This window comes from Equus quagga, chromosome 1, assembly GCF_021613505.1.
Source record: "Equus quagga isolate Etosha38 chromosome 1, UCLA_HA_Equagga_1.0, whole genome shotgun sequence".
Taxonomy (NCBI): Eukaryota; Metazoa; Chordata; class Mammalia; order Perissodactyla; family Equidae; genus Equus; species Equus quagga.
Window position 1 is genome coordinate 182,428,907 of NC_060267.1, and position 15,387 is coordinate 182,444,293.

The 15,387-nt window shown below is 46.3% G+C and overlaps 1 protein-coding gene across 1 annotated transcript in view; it reads left to right on the top strand.

Annotated features, from left to right (window-relative positions):
* Positions 1 to 15,387, top strand: part of MED12L (mediator complex subunit 12L) — a 297,559-nt gene that overhangs the window by 75,878 nt on the left and 206,294 nt on the right. Inside the window, exon 11 of the mRNA XM_046642173.1 lies at positions 13,594 to 13,725. Within this exon, the coding sequence (XP_046498129.1) occupies positions 13,594 to 13,725 (132 nt within the window). The remainder of the gene's footprint in view (positions 1 to 13,593; positions 13,726 to 15,387) is intronic.

The window sequence follows — 15,387 nt, forward strand, 5'->3', positions numbered from 1 at the left end:
TTTTATGTGAACCTGTTGCAGGTTATTCCTCTTTTTTGCAATAATTTGTGAGTCATCCCCCTGCTTCTCAAAGATAAGGTTCAAGACCGTTGGTGTCCGAGGGCTGAGTGAGGTGCGGACTGGGCGCGTTTTCTGGCGCATCGTGAGTTGCGGTAGAAGTGTTTCAGTGCACTGTGGAGCATCCTGAGGACAAGTCGACATAATTCTCTGCTTATTGACGCGGGATAGAGTGTGACTGTGTTCTTTAGCATGGAAACCTGAAAGTCTGTCTATTTGTTCTAAAGACTTTCTTAGATAAACGGCTTCAAGAGTGCTCAGACTTTAACCCATAGAAGTGAGGTCTGGAAGGAAAGTAGGGACACCCAGAATTCAAGGGGTCCTTTTGGATTGCTAAGCTTCTTGCACTAAGTGTTGAATAAAGGCCACATTGTTTCAGGTGGGACTTCCAACAGGTCCATCAAAACCGCGTCCATGTTGTGGGTAGCCTGACTCTGCGACTCTCCAGTGAGTAGCTGGGCCGCCTCCAGATTGCCGTGTCCTTTGCCCGCAGAGACTAAGTTACAAGCACTCCGAAGAGAAAATGTGTCTTATGAGGGCGGAAATGGTGTTTGATATCTTTGAGTAAAATCACATTGCAAGGTTCTTTCTAAAGCACAGTTGTCTCCTGAGCGGATACTAGAGATGACCCACTGCAGTGTGAGGAGACATTATAGCACTTTTATTTAGATTACATTTTAGAAAACCTGACAGTTTAAGCAATTCCGTTTTGTCTAAGTTCTATAGTGAACATAATTATCATGGTCGTATAGGCATAGAAGTTATAAATGAATATGTGTATATGGAGAGTGTTTACTAAAGACAAGTCTCTGAGCCGAGAGGGGCTGTGAGCACTGTGTGGAGACAGCGGCTCTAAGCTTCCTCGGAATGGGCAGCTTCCCAGATGCAGCCAGCGCTGCCACCAGAGGGCGACGTGGGCTCAGGGCTGAGCATCCTGGATGCTCTGGCATCGTGGTTCGTTGGCAGGAAAGTCAGCCTCACCCATTTGGGAGGAATTATATTAAATGTTGACTCAACTCCGGAAAGAGCTGATGTGAGTGAGTGGTGGTTTTGTGGTTACTATGCTGTTTTATGAGTAAGACAAAAACTACATCTTAAACCTGTAATTCAGACTGGTCACTTTTTCTTAATAATCTTTCGGAATAACTGCATAGATCGTTCTGAAATATTTCAAGCTGATTTTTACAATGTGACTTTGGCATCGCTTTGTGTGTGTGTGTGTGTGTGTGTGTGTATCGAGGTCGGTATGTGTATATATGGAATGACATTGTTTCATCTCTCTACCTCGTCTTTGCTGAGTCTCTTTATGCATTTCTGGAATTTATATATGAGCTGTGGAGCTGTACCTGAGAGTTATCCAGCACTATCGAAATAGGTGTTAGAAGCTGTTATTGTTAGGATAAGATAGCAATCATTGCTAATGTCATATTGGAAGAACCAGTATGATGAAGCCATAATTCTCTGATAAGAAGGAGTTGTGTAAAGTGGTGTGGTTAGGACTCAGAAACACATCTCGCTTCTTCAAACTGTGCTTCTCATTTTTGGTTTCATAATTTGCATTAGGCCTTAGACAACGTGACAGATAATGGAACTAGTGCCCCCTCTGCTGCTGCAGGGATGTGAGGCCGCTCCTGCCGAAGGCGTGTGAGGTGCACCTGGGCTCGGCCTGCTCCCCACAGCTATTTGGGAAGCTTGAACTTCAGCATCCTCAATTCCCTTTTCTCTGGAACTGCTAAGGGGAAGCCCAGTTCTCACCACTTTTTTGCAGGGAGCGGGGAGAGCAGCTGTCCGCATGGGGCCCGGGTCTGAGGTTTGGACCTGTGTGTGGAGTCAGTGTCCACATTTGGGGAAAGCTCGTTGAAAACAGTAATGCACGGGGTGAAGACCTTTGAGTCCTTGGTCCTGCCCTGTGGTTGGGCCTCAGTGACGGGAGTGAGAGGCAGGGCCGGGCCTGGGCCCCACGACAGGTGGGCCTTTACCGTTCCACCTGGACTGTGTCCTTCCTCAGCCCTCCCTGCCGCCCCCCATCCTTAGCTGCTGCCTCTGTGTCAGGCTTGGGTGCTGTGGGAAGGGAGGTGGGAACAGATCTCAGAGCCCTTGATGTTGACTTATCCCAGATCTGTGCTGCTCGCTCTTCCATTCAGTCGTGTGAGATGTAAAAATTGTATCGCTCAGGACAGGCCTCAGAGGCTCGTGTCACACAGTGGCCAGGCAAGCAGTGTAAACTAAAGGTGGGCTGCTGTGTAGGGGGTCACTGAGAGGGTGGCGGCCCAGGTGCTGGGGAGATGGGCATGTTCTTTCTGAATAGGAAGCCTGTCTTGGAATCTGCTTGGGGTTGCAGACCCACTGCTACCTGATCATCCAGCATTTCGGGAGAACGTGTATGTCAAGGTTTGTATGTAAACTTTGCCAATCTGAAAACAATCTGCGGGCCAGGCTGCACGTCTGTCACTTTCCCATGCCTGGGCCTTGTTTTATACGATGTTTCCTGACTTCTCTGCATCTTTGGTGTTTCAGAACCATTTCTACTCTGGGTGATGGAAGCAGAGAAGCCTGACATCCATATGAAGGAGCGATGGTGTGGGGGTGGGGACCTCCTGATTGCAAGCACTGACCGAATCTGTCACTTGTGGCTACAGGTGGGGGCCACATTGCTGACCTCACCACGGAGCAGCAGGATGAGGGAGGTGTCCCTTCCGCCCTCAGGGCCTCCGGACCACTTCATTCCTCTTGGCTTCTCTCCTTGTGTGTATTGATTGTGAGGGGAGAGGCAGCTACATCTTTGGGTGCCCTGGGGATGTGGATGGAAGGGACGGTCTAAAGTGGCGGGAGGAGCTGCCTTTTCACTTCTCTCTCTGGTGCCCTGAGAAGCGGACTTTCTCCTGACTCATGGAAAGCCCGAGCAGCTGCCCTGGACACAGCTGGCCAGAACAGCTCCAGGGGGTGCATTTCCTCTTTCCTTGCTGTGGAAACAAACTGCCACACACCGAAACCCTGAAAACCTACACATTTGTTGTTTGTATTTGTTCTAGGCTTAGAAAATTCAGGAAGCATTCCCTGAAGAGGTGTGATGAGTGTGTGAATGCAAAGGCCTGAAGTCCGGGTTTCCTCGGTCTTCCCAGGCCTGCAGGGCCGTGCCTGCTCTGTGTCAGTGTGGCTCAAGAGCTCCGTCTGACCGGCACCCCTGAGACACAGGATCTCGGTTTCTGTTGCAGCTGGGCTGCTGCTGTGTTTGTTGTCCCGCCAGCCTGTGGCTCCAGAGTCAGGCTCTCTGTTTCTTCTGCTCACCAGTATGTCACCCACCTCCAGCATGGTGCCTGGGGACTGACAGGTCCTCAGGAGATGGTTACTGAATTTGTGTTCGGGGCTCATAAAGAAGCTGCTGGGGGTCAGCCTGGTGGCGCAGCAGTTAAGTCTGCACGTTCCACTTGGGTGGCCCAGGGTTTGCCGGTTCGGATCCCGGGTGTGGACATGGCACTGCTTGGCAAAAGCCATGCTGTGGCAGGCGTCCCACTTATAAAGTAGAGGAAAATGGGCACAGATGTTAGCTCAGGGCCAGTCTTCCTCAGCAAAAAAAGAGGAGGATTGGCAGCAGTTAGCTCAGGGCTAATCTTCCTCAAAAAAAAAAAAAAAAGAAGCTGCTGGGACAGGGACCTGGAAGGTAGGGGGTGAGGGCTGTCCTGACATCTCCAGGACACTGTGTCAGTCGTACCTGGGGTTCAGGTCGAGGTGGAGGAGGGACTGCCTGCAGGTGAAGGTGGAGGGTGGCTGACAGCTCTCAGCTGTGGAACCTGCAACTCAGTGCGTTTCTTTAGGGGCACTAAGGACAATTCGCTGACTCTGGATGAGTCTCAGTTACTTCCTTTGTAAAATGGGCATTCTGTCTCCTGACGATGTGAAAGTGGCATGAAACCATATCGATAAAACATTGAAATATCTATAGTGTCTGGCATGTGAATGGATGCTTGGTAAACACCAGCTGCTGTTATTACTGCCTGAGGCATTAGGGGGGCATTGAAAACTCTGCAGAGGTGGAAGGGGTCAGATGCCTTGGGTGCCACTGTCCATCACACAGTCCCCTAATCCATGACGCATGCACACCAGGATCCGGCAGGCTTTTTCTGTTCTCTGATCGTCACAAAGGCTCCCCCCTCCGTAGGGCAGTGGCTGGGTTGGAGTGTCTGCCCAGGGGGAGGGGGCCGCCTGTTGTAGCAGAGGTCTTGCTCGTTTCAAGTGCTCATGGTTGTGTTTTTGTTGTTGTTGTTGTTGTTGTTTAATGTAAAGAGAGATCTTCAGTTACTGTTTAAAACCAAACCAAGACTCGAGAGAGCCACACAAGGCAGAAGTCGAGCAAACAAGGGAGACATGCATGGCCGGTCTCCCGCCGCGATTCGCACGCTGACGGTCACAACTGTGGTTGCCGCTGGGGCCTGCCCGGCAGAGCATCGTGTGCCTCAGCAGTTACACTGTTTCCAACTGGACGCCCAAGGGGAGCATTGCTAGTCTTTAATAGCTACCATTTTCTTCTTTCTTAAGGTAAATCTATTAGTAAAAGGGCAGTTATGTTAATAACATAGATGGGGGAAAAATGGCGTGTGCAGGTGCTGAGCCTCGGCTGGGATTGCGAAGGCCAGTCGTGAATCCGTGTAGACGGGCATGGGCCTCTTGGTTTGCTTTTGAGCGTGTATACAAGCCTTTTCTTTTCTTTGACCTGCTTTTGAGTACTTCTTAAGCACTTGGTCCTGTTTTAAGTGTGTTATGTCATCTCATTTCATTTTCCCCTGGCTGGGGAGACACAGACTTTAAACATGTTTTTATCTCCTGCTTTACAGGTGAGGGACCCAAGGCTTGGCGAGGATGAGTCCAGGCTCACACCTGCCTCCCTGGGGAGGGAGCAGGGGGCTGCAATCCCAAATGGTTCCAGAATAGCGCTCTTAACTAGACATTCTGTTCCTGAAACCACTTCTTTTAAAAAAAATCATTTTGTTTCAGGTGACTACAGCTGGAAAAACAAGCGTCACATAGAATTTTGGAAAAAGGAAGGAAAAACCTTTATAATTGCCATAAAGAGTTTCCGCATATTAATATTGGCACATTTGTTTGCAGGAATAATCTCTAACTGATGTGTAAAAGCCTGTTTGATGATTTTAACATAGTCAACAATATTTACATTGGAAAATCTGAATCCTCAGGTTGAGCAGGCTGGCTTGTGTAGGCGGTCGCAGACTCGAGGCCGGTTCAGATCTGGATTTTAATCCTGGCTTTGCTGCCAAGTAACTGGGACTAGTTACTCCGCTCCCCCAGGGTCATTCTTTGTCTGTACAGTGGCCTTACTCATGGAACCACTGCACCTGCTGAACACCAGTGATTGCCAAGCACGTGTTCTTGGCTGGGCAATGTTGGTTCTCAAGTGAGTAGAACCTGGCTCCATGTTTTAGAAGTGGGTGTTTCCCTTCTTATCTGTAGGTTTCCTTCATTCTTCGTGAACGGCAGGCCGTGAAGTTTGTTCTACCATATGGTCATGGCTTTTGGAAATGAAGTCTAGTGTTTTCATTATTTTCAGTATGAGAGACGTGGACTTTTCAGGGACCTTCAGAGGGATTTTCTTTGTAATAATAATTCATCTCATGTGTGACTTCTGTTATCTTGCAGTTGCATATTTCTCAAAACTATTTTCTCCATTCGTGTTATTATTTAAATGTTGACGATTTAACGGAGGGATAGCCCATCCATTTTGGGCACAGTGCAAATTAATGACGATTAGTTGATTTAAATCCTCAGAGGAGCTGTTTTAATTTTGTTTGCATATCTACTTCTTTTCTTGTCAGAACTCAGAGCTGTGCTATTTTTAACTACTGATTTAAAAAAAAGGAAGTCATTTTTGCTTTCATGGTGTATGTTTTGTTTCTTAAATGTCACGAGGCCTGAAGGCTGTCAGTGTTCATTCTCAGGGTGTGAGACGAGGAAGTCTGCCCCTTTGCTCATCAGAACACACCCGTCTCAAATAGCTTTTGGAAATGTACATATCATATAGATACAGGTTTTTCAAAAATGAATGCTATTTAAGTAATAAATCTTGGGGGTTTGTGATTAACAATCGTAGTACAGCTTATTACTTTATATGGTGATTCTGTTGGGAATACTGTTTGTGACCATGTACAACAGGCTTATGTTTTCTTAGCAATTTAGACCAATTTTTAGCTTATGTGACTCTTGAAATTCATCCAGATCTTGGTAAGGTACCTTGGGTTCCAAAACATATGACTAGCTAATATCGCTACATATTATTCCCTGTTCTTTATGGGGGCTGTAATGTGAATAATGTTTTTATCCCGATACGACCATTTTCTTTAATGTTGGCCCGGAGTGATTAATTACGTTTATAAACATGTCCTTTGAGTCCCGGATTGAAGAGCTGTTGAAGAGTTTGTTCAGTATCTGATCTCAAGTCCTTCTGGTTTGCTGTGGCTTGCAGTCTTGGGTCATTGATTTGTCCCGTTCCCTTTTATGGTGCTGTTGTATAATCTCGGTGAATATGAAGACATTTCTTAGGATAGCAAACAATCTCACCAAGTAGCTTCTGATTTCTGAAGGAAGTCTGCCTCTCAGGTGTAGTTGCCAGTTCTTTCCCTCCTTTGTTAAATGGAGGAGAGCAGACCTGGTTAGCCTCCAGAGACACTAGTTACTGGGGGACTGAGTTGGGCTTAATTTAGCAGGTTTGTGCCCACCCTCCCCCAGGAGAAAAATGGGTGTCAGATCCCCCTATGATGAAAAGCTTCCTTCACGTCGGGAATATCGTTACTGTAGATGTAGATAGCACCATTAGTAATGATTATGTGCAACAGAATTAATGATTTCAGTATTTTCCCACCGTGGGTGTGTCCCAAGTTCAGGAGGCCAGGTGAGCAGCGCTGCTGTTTGAGGGGCCTTGTTGAGGTTTGAGTTCAGTGTCCATTCGTCCTTGCCTTTGTTCTCCTTGCAGGAGTTATTTCTCCCTGTGATTGGTATCACGTAGTACATGAGCACACTCGTGGTATCAAAAGTCCCTTCAGCCCGCAGCTCGGACCCCTTCCCACTCTCCTGCCCAGGACGGGGGCGTTTTGGCCTAAGGACCCTGCTGTGCAGCTAGACCACTTGGATTTGACTCTCAGGTCGTGACCTCGTAGCTTTGAGACATTTAGCAGCTTATTGAACCTTCAGGCCTTATCTTGCTCAGCAGTCATGGGATTGTCATTAAAGTCTCATATAACAGATGCGCAGTATGGTCGTGAGCTGTGACTGGTGCTCACTTTGGTCCTTGTCCTGTGGGTGTTCTCCTGAGCATTCAGGTGAAGGTATATGAACCCCTAATGACCCTAACAGACTGAAGGACATAAATGGGACTGCATTCTGCATAATATTCTGCAGGGTTTTTCCCCTCACTGCTTAATATCCTCCATCTCTTTTTGCTGGTTTATTTTGTCCTAGTCGTGGTGCTCAACTCTCTTATCAGTTCTGATAAAGTTTTCAGTTCTCTGGGGTGGTGGGGGGAGATCATCATTTTATGTAAACTGGAGAAGTGTTGCCTTATCCTTTCAAATATTTGTTCCTTTTTCTTCCCATTGACTAAATCTTTCAGAGTGATACTCAGTAATGGTGCTGAGGCCATCATCCTCGACTCATTACATTAGGAATGGGAATGCTTCTAGTGTTTCACGCCTGACTGTTGGACTCAGTGAGATATTTTTCTGTATTAAGTAAGCGCATCTGTGTGTCGGGGCAGGGGGACGAGATAGAAACTCCCCCCACCCCCATCCACCTTGTTTTTTCCTTTAGTTTCGTGTAAAACAGTATATTGCTTCTACTCTTTGATGAAAAAATATCTATTGCAGCTACTGTGTGCCAGGCACTGTGGTAGATGCTGGAAATAAAACCACGAAAAGGGCAAGTTCCCTGCCTTATATGAGCATCTAGTCAGGCAAGTGCTGGAGGTGGAAGTTTTGGGTCATTCGCTCCTGTGGTTTTGTTTTCTGTGTGTCAATGAGATTAGAGGTCTGGCTGGTCCCTAGAGAGGCAGAGTCAGGGCTGGAAGAGTGGGCAGCGGTGCCTGGGTGGGGTGGGGCCAGGCAGCAGGCCTCCTGGGGTTGTGAGCCACTTGGAGATTTCCGCATACTGCGATGCGCCTTGTGCTCCCTCCCGGCGATCTTGACTCACGCGTGATGGGAACAGCAGCGTGGGCAGCAGCAAGCTTGGGCTTTGGCTTTAGGTGTCCTAGTTCTGCCCTTTCCATCTCTGTGCCTCTGGCCTCAGTTTTCTTATCTGTAAAATGAGAACAGCAACACCTACTTCAGAGCTGGTTGTTGAGACTGAGATGATGTTTGTGAAGCACATTCCCCCTGCCGTGGTTGGAAATGTGCAACTGTTAATGTTGCTATTGCCGTGATTACGTGTTTTAGTTTATGCCGGGGTCAGAACTCAGATTCAGACCCCCTAGTTTGCTGTTTTTTTCTCTGACCTTTTTATGTGCGTGGCTCCCTGTCTCTCTCTGTCTCTGGTTCTTGTGTACCCAATTTGCCGGTATAGTTACAGGCCAGGGGGCGCATGCTGTGGATGGCTCAACACCTTCTGACTATCCACTATAAAGTACCAGTATGGAGAGCTGCCTGCTACTGCCCCTGAAGACCCCGCTCCTTTGTGTGTTTGGGATGGTGACATACTTTCCTTCAGTAGTTCTCAGAGGCGTGTCTCCCCTTCCTAGTGGATGTTCGAAGCCAGTGGCTGGAGATGTAATAGCCACGAAACTAAGTTGTGACAGAGGCATGTGGCACAGAAGTAAGTAGCACAGCACAAGGGAGCAGATGACTCGGAGGCTGTAAGCGCCCAGGTGGAGGCAGAAGAACCCAGAGAACTCGGGGCTCACGCACGGCCGTGTGCGCCCTGGGGGAGGGTCCCCGTTACCTTCCCGGGTCCGTTTGACACACCTGTGTTGCTCTGCTTACTTACTCCATTTACCAAGAGTTGTGTTGTGGCAAGAGCTCCTTCAGCTCCTTGAGTGATCTGGGCCATGTTATTGAACGTCCCTCTGTCTTGGCGTCTTTCTCTGTAAAATGGGGATAGTAAAATAACCACCTGGTAGGTAGTGCAGAGTGCAGGAGAATTCCTGAAGCACATTTGCTGCAGTGGCTGATTGCACATTGAGTGAGCGCTCAGTGAATGTTAATTATCTTTGTTACTACCACCTGCAAATTTGCAAAGATATTTTTATTAGCGATTTTGAAAGTAATTAAGTACATACTAAGTTATTTTATATTTTAAATTTTCATTAGAAGCGACTAAAAAGATTTACATTTAAGATCTAGAACTTTCAATTTTTAAGCCATATAGAGAAAGACAAATACTGCATGATTTCACTCATATGTGGAAGATAACAAATACGAGGATAAAGAGAACAGATTAGTGGTTACCAGAGGGGAAGGGGGTTGGGGAGTTGGCGAAAGGGACAAAGGGGCACATATATGTGGTGATGGATAAAAATCAGACTATTGGGGGTGAGTACGATGCAGTCTATACAGAAACTGATAAATAATAGTGTATACCCCAAATTATACTATGTTATAAACCATTATAATCCCAATAAAATTACTTAAAAAACAAACTTTTGGTTTTTAATTTTTATGTCTGCTTTGGTCAGTTGTAAGTGCTAAGAGTTTGGTTTAGTAATGACTAAGCAATAAATACTGCAAAAAGGCTATTCTGGAAAAGAGATTTTTGATCAGAACAGAAGCAGACGATTTCCTTTGGTCAGGGTTGGTCTCTTTTGGCCTCCAGAATGTTGTACGAGGTTGCACACAGAGCAGCGCACCTAATATGTGCCTATTACAGTGACTTCTTCTTTTCTTGTGTTCAAAGAATTGCCTGAAGTCTTCCCGTCAAAACCCTGAGTTCTGATGCACCATTAAAGCTGGGGGGTGGGGGGGGGGGGGGGGGGGGCACCCTGTGGTTGGTAGCCCCTCTTTGAGCCTCCTGGGGGCAGGAGGAGCTGTCCGCACAGAGGGAGGGAGAACGGGGGGCAGACCTTGTCCCAGGGCTGGTCTGACTTCACTGGCCGTTCGGCACCTCTGACCTCCCACTCCTGCATCCTGGGGCAAGCCTCTCCCATCTGCCTTTGCTATTTACACATCTTTAGTTAGATATCTAAATACCAGGATTTGCCTGTGGAAAAATAGAAATAAAAACAAAACAACCCCCCAAATTCCCGTAGTTCCACTGCTGAAGACAGATTCTCCCGCCTGTGAACCACCTGTGTGGACCACTTTCTCCCTGTTGGGTCGCCCCGCTTTTCTCTGATTTGATCCATTATGTGCCTCTTTCACCTCTCAGAGGGAAACTGTCCGTTCCTGGGGCTGGGGTGGGGACTGCTTCCGCAGCACGCTTCACGGATGCCTGGGGCACTCATGTCTTTGTGCTTTAAGATGATTTCCTTGGGCTGTATTCTCGAGATTGAATTATCGGAGGAAATAATATGAACACTTTTAAGACTCTCGTTACAGAAGAGAAATTACATCCAAAAGGGAAATACCAATTTTTATTCCTACAGAGTAATCCATGAGAATCTGTTTATATCTGGTACCCAGAAGAGGGCCTGGCAGTCGTAGGTGCTAATACATGTTTACTGATGAATTAATAAGAAAATGAACGAATGAGGCTACTGCCTGTTTCATGGTACTCTCTTCAGTATGTTATCATCAAACTTTTTTTCCCTCGACTTGAAATTTTGCATTGTAGCCTTCCTATGTTTGCCATTTACCCAGCAGTCCTCTGCTCCTGTAATTCCTTGAACCACAACCACGTTTTCTACTTTTTATGCCTTTGTTTCCTATTGCTGCTGTAACGGTGTCAGAAATTCAGAGGCTTAAAGCGGCACACGTTTGCTCTCAACGGTTGTGGAGGTTGTGGTCTTCCTGGCCGTCATGGGGCCGCTGGGCTGTGTTCTCTCGGGAGGCTCTAGGCGAGAACCCGATTCCTTGCCTTTTCCAACTTCTGGAGTCACCTGCGTTCCTTGTTGTGTCCCCTTGCTCCATTTCTAAAGCCAACAGCACAGCATCTTCAAGTCTCTCCCTGACTGTGAATTCTGCTTCCCTTGTCACATCTCTTTCTCTGACTCTTCCTGCCTCCCTCTTTCCCTTATAAGACCCCTGTGATTACTTTGGGCCCACCGAATCACCCAGGATGATCCCCCTCAAGAGCCTTAACTTCATCACAACCGCAAAGTCCCTGCTGTCACTTAAGCTGACATAGTCAGAGGTCCTGGGGTCAGAATGTGGACGTCTTTCACGGGGGGCATTATTCTGCCTGCCTTATACTTTTTTGTTCTTTTGTTCATCTCTGTTTTGAAATTTAACTCATTCTTCAGGATTTTTCTTGAAAGCCACCTTCTAAAAGAAACATCTAATAATCCCCTTCAGTCTTCTCTCTCTGATCTTGTTAAATGTTGTTGACTTTCTGAGATCATTTTCATTTCCTTTTTTGTGCATCCAAATTATTTATATACATGTATGTCTGTCCTACTTAATTGCCATCTCGTTGAAGGCAGGGGTTGTATTTAGTTCATATCTTGAACTACTAACTTACCTCAGATTTTTGCCTGAAGTTATTCTGTGTTAAAATAATATTTATTTCACTTAATAAACAATTATTAGTTTTAAAAAAAAGGGAGCTTAATACTTTTAGAAGTTTGTTTATAGTATGAGAATGCATTTCAATGTACATATTTGAAATCATGATGTCCTGTTGACAGTTATTTGAATGAATTTGTTAGATGGCATCTGGCGGGCAAATGGAAGCCATCCTCTAATTCCTAAAGGTTGATTGACGTGGAGCCGTCGAGGCTACGGGGCATCCGTGTGCGGGAGCATGAGCCGTGGGTGTCTGTCTGTCTGCACGCTGAACACGTGTGATGGGGTGTCCCCTGGAACTGGTGTTTAGAGTTAAATAAGCAGGATACCCTTCTTATTTTTGATAATTAGTAGAATCTAGAAAAGGCCTCTTGGTCAAACCACTGAAAATGTGAACCAACACTTCCTAGTAAATACAGTAGGGGGAACATTTGAATGGAAGGTTGTTTTGAATAATAATGCTAAAATTACAAAATTTTATTTTATAACATTTTTTTCAATACTAAAGGACTAGTGAAATGCTTTTTGACCCAAATATATAAATGGGTAATTACTCATATTGCAAGAGATAGCTGCTTTCAGGTTGGTATAATATGACCTGATTTTCCAGTGAGATTTTCTGAGACCTTAGTCATCAAACTTCCGTTGTAATATCTTACTGTCTCTTTTATAATAGGCACAGACCCTGCCTGTTCCTTCTCCCCACCGTGCCAGTGTCCTCAGGAAAGAGCCGCACCATGTGACAGGCTACTTGATCTTCAGAAAGGAGTGCACTTTGCACTGTGGGAATCTGACCAGTATTGGAAAATATGAACTGGTTGAAAATAGATTTTGAAATGTACAATTTTCTATGGGCATAATTAATATGAAGACAGGAAAATTTCTGTAATAAAATTTTCTATTTTAAAAACTCAGTCTTTCAGCAGCATTTTCCTCTGATTTCCTTAATTCATTTAATTCCTAATAATGACAATTTGAGACCACAGCTGCAGCGGGTGGCCCACAGGCCTGTCTGTCTTCAGGTTGAGATCTCAGGTGTCTGTAAGCTGAGGCAGACGGTGCTCCCACCTATGAGACATGTAGGTGCAGGTGCCTGGGCGTCATTACTTCCTCCTCCACACTGGCAGGATGTCTTATTGCTTTATGATTAGCTGTCTTTTCTGCTTTTCCCTCTAGAAGGTGAACTTTTGAGAGCAGGGGCCAGGTCTTTTAAACTTTTGTTTCCTCAGTGCCCTGCATATCCTGGGTACTCAGTAAGAGCTTTCGGAAGTGAACTGACTCCTTCCTAGGATTTGTTCTCTAGCACGTTGCCCGAAACCAGTGGTCACATCTGCATGTGTTACAAAGAAGTCTGTCCTTTATCTGTTCTTTTCATTGCATCTCTAGGTCAAACAGAACCTATTACTTAAGTTGAGCGAGTCAACTGTTTATTCTTTTGTAGCATATTTTCATCTTATTTTGATGATGCAGAAGAAAATAAGAAAACCTTTTAAAGCGTGCACGTGACGTGTGTTACTAACTAGATTAACTTATTAAAAGCGGATGGCGGTATTTTTAGGGTAACTGCTTTTATTCCCTTTGCTGTTCTAAATCTAAGCATGTGGGGCCTCGCTGGGTTGACTTTTGTAATTTTACTTTTCTCTGGATTAGACTGAATCCAGGCAGGGATTCCTCCCAATTGGTTTTCTTTTTTAAATGTTATGTTCGTTCTTTATATGTTTTCATTGAATTATTTCTCTTGTTTTAAATTAAGAAACCCAGAGCTCCTTTTGAAAATAAGAAGAAAGTGTTAAAACTTTACCTACTCCCTGCTTGCTTCCTGCCGCTCACTGGGTGAATGTTTCCTGTGATGTGGCTGGTACCCATCTCTCTTGGTCATTAGGTCGCCCCCAACGATGAAGCCGTGGTGACGCTCCTGTGTGAGTGGGCCGTGAGCTGCAAGCGGTCGGGCAAGCACAGGGCAATGGCCGTGGCAAAGCTCTTGGAGAAGCGGCAAGCGGAAATCGAGGCAGAGGTGGGTTCCGTTCTCTTTCTGCTTATTGAGGGCCATCATCTAAAAAGACTGTTTGGGGAGGAGTCTGTTTACTCTCATTATGCTTTTTTTTTTCTTTCTATTGAAGGAAAAAGGGAGAACGTATGAATTTACATACGCACTCCATGGCAGGGTCCCTCTAAGTTGATGAAGCCAATCATTTACATTCGGGACTAATTTAAAATTGTATCTTTCAAAATAAAACCTTTACCTTCCATTTAGGACAAAAAGATGTCCCTTTGCGAGGTTAAGACACACACATGTATATACGTTTTGTAGTATATCCTTTGTATATATCCACGTGTGTGTGTATGTGTATGTATCCACACATGTATATAATATACACCAACTTTTATGAATTTTAAAGCTACCTAATGTTTTAGTGGATCTGGAAATACTTTCTTGAGGTGGTTGTGACTATGAGATGATAGATCCCAAATCCTATTAGTTTTTGAGATTGTGTTCTGGCCCCAGAGAGAGCAATTAAAGCCTCAGAGTAGATTGTAAAGGAAAAAACAAAGCTAACTTCATAAAACGAGCTTTGGGGGGAAGATGTGCGAGTGGGCCAGCTTTTCTGCTGCGAGGCTGAGCAGGGCCGGCTCTGGAGAAGGGGTGTGTGTGTGTGTGTGTGTGTGTGTTCGTGTTCTAGAGGGATCCAGGCCCTGTGCTCGTGTGTGTGTGTGTGTTTTCCACAGGGATCCAGGCCCCGTGCTCCCTCCTGGGCTGCCCCAGGGCCTCCTCGCTCCTCCCTCTTTCTCCACATCCTCCACCCCGCACCCAGAGCCGTCTTTGCAGCGTGGAAACAGACCCCGTTGTCTGCCCAGGACTCCTGGTGGCTCCTTGCCGTGGCCCACAGAGCCCCCGCCTGCCTTCCGCCTGGCTCGCCCCTTCTCCCCGATCACGTATAGCTCCGGCCACACTGGTCTTACTGTGCCTCCAGCATGCCGCATTCGCATTTATCTCGGGGCCTTTGCTCCTGCTGTTCCCTCTGGGCAGCACACTCTGCTCGCCAGTCTTTGCGTGGCCCGGTTCTTTCTCCCATTCCTGTTTCAGAAAGTGTCACTTTCTCTGTAGCTTCCCTAGGTCAGCATGTGCAACCTTCTTGGGGAGATCTCCCTTCACCACCTTATCTACAGATGATGGCCTCTGCCCCCCGCCCCAGCCCCTTTCTCCCGTCACTCCGGATTCCTTTCCTCTTTGGTTTATTGCTTAATGCCTGCCGACCCCCTCGAGACTGTGGGCTGACAGCAGGGACCTTGCCCACCCTGCTGTGTCGTGTCCTTGGCACGCAGCGTAGCGGGCGCCTAGGCAGTGTTTGTTGCGTGAGTGGGTGAGCGCTCAGCTGGCTCCTGTTACTGACCACACACCTGCTGCCCAGGAAGCTCTTCGAAACGGAACTGGAAGAATGTGTTCATAGACTCGTCTCTCCCCATGTTGGGAAAGCACTGTTCACCAGATCCGAAAGACTGGGGCCTGAGGAAAACCACATGGCCCATTTTACAGCGTGCAAATTGAGAAAAGTGGCTCATTGCTTTTTTTCTACATGTTTATGAATAGATAGACTATTCTACAGTGAATTGCAGTGATTAAACTTGTAACTAAAGTTGGATTTCTCAAATTTCATCACTCCTTCTGGATTGTTGT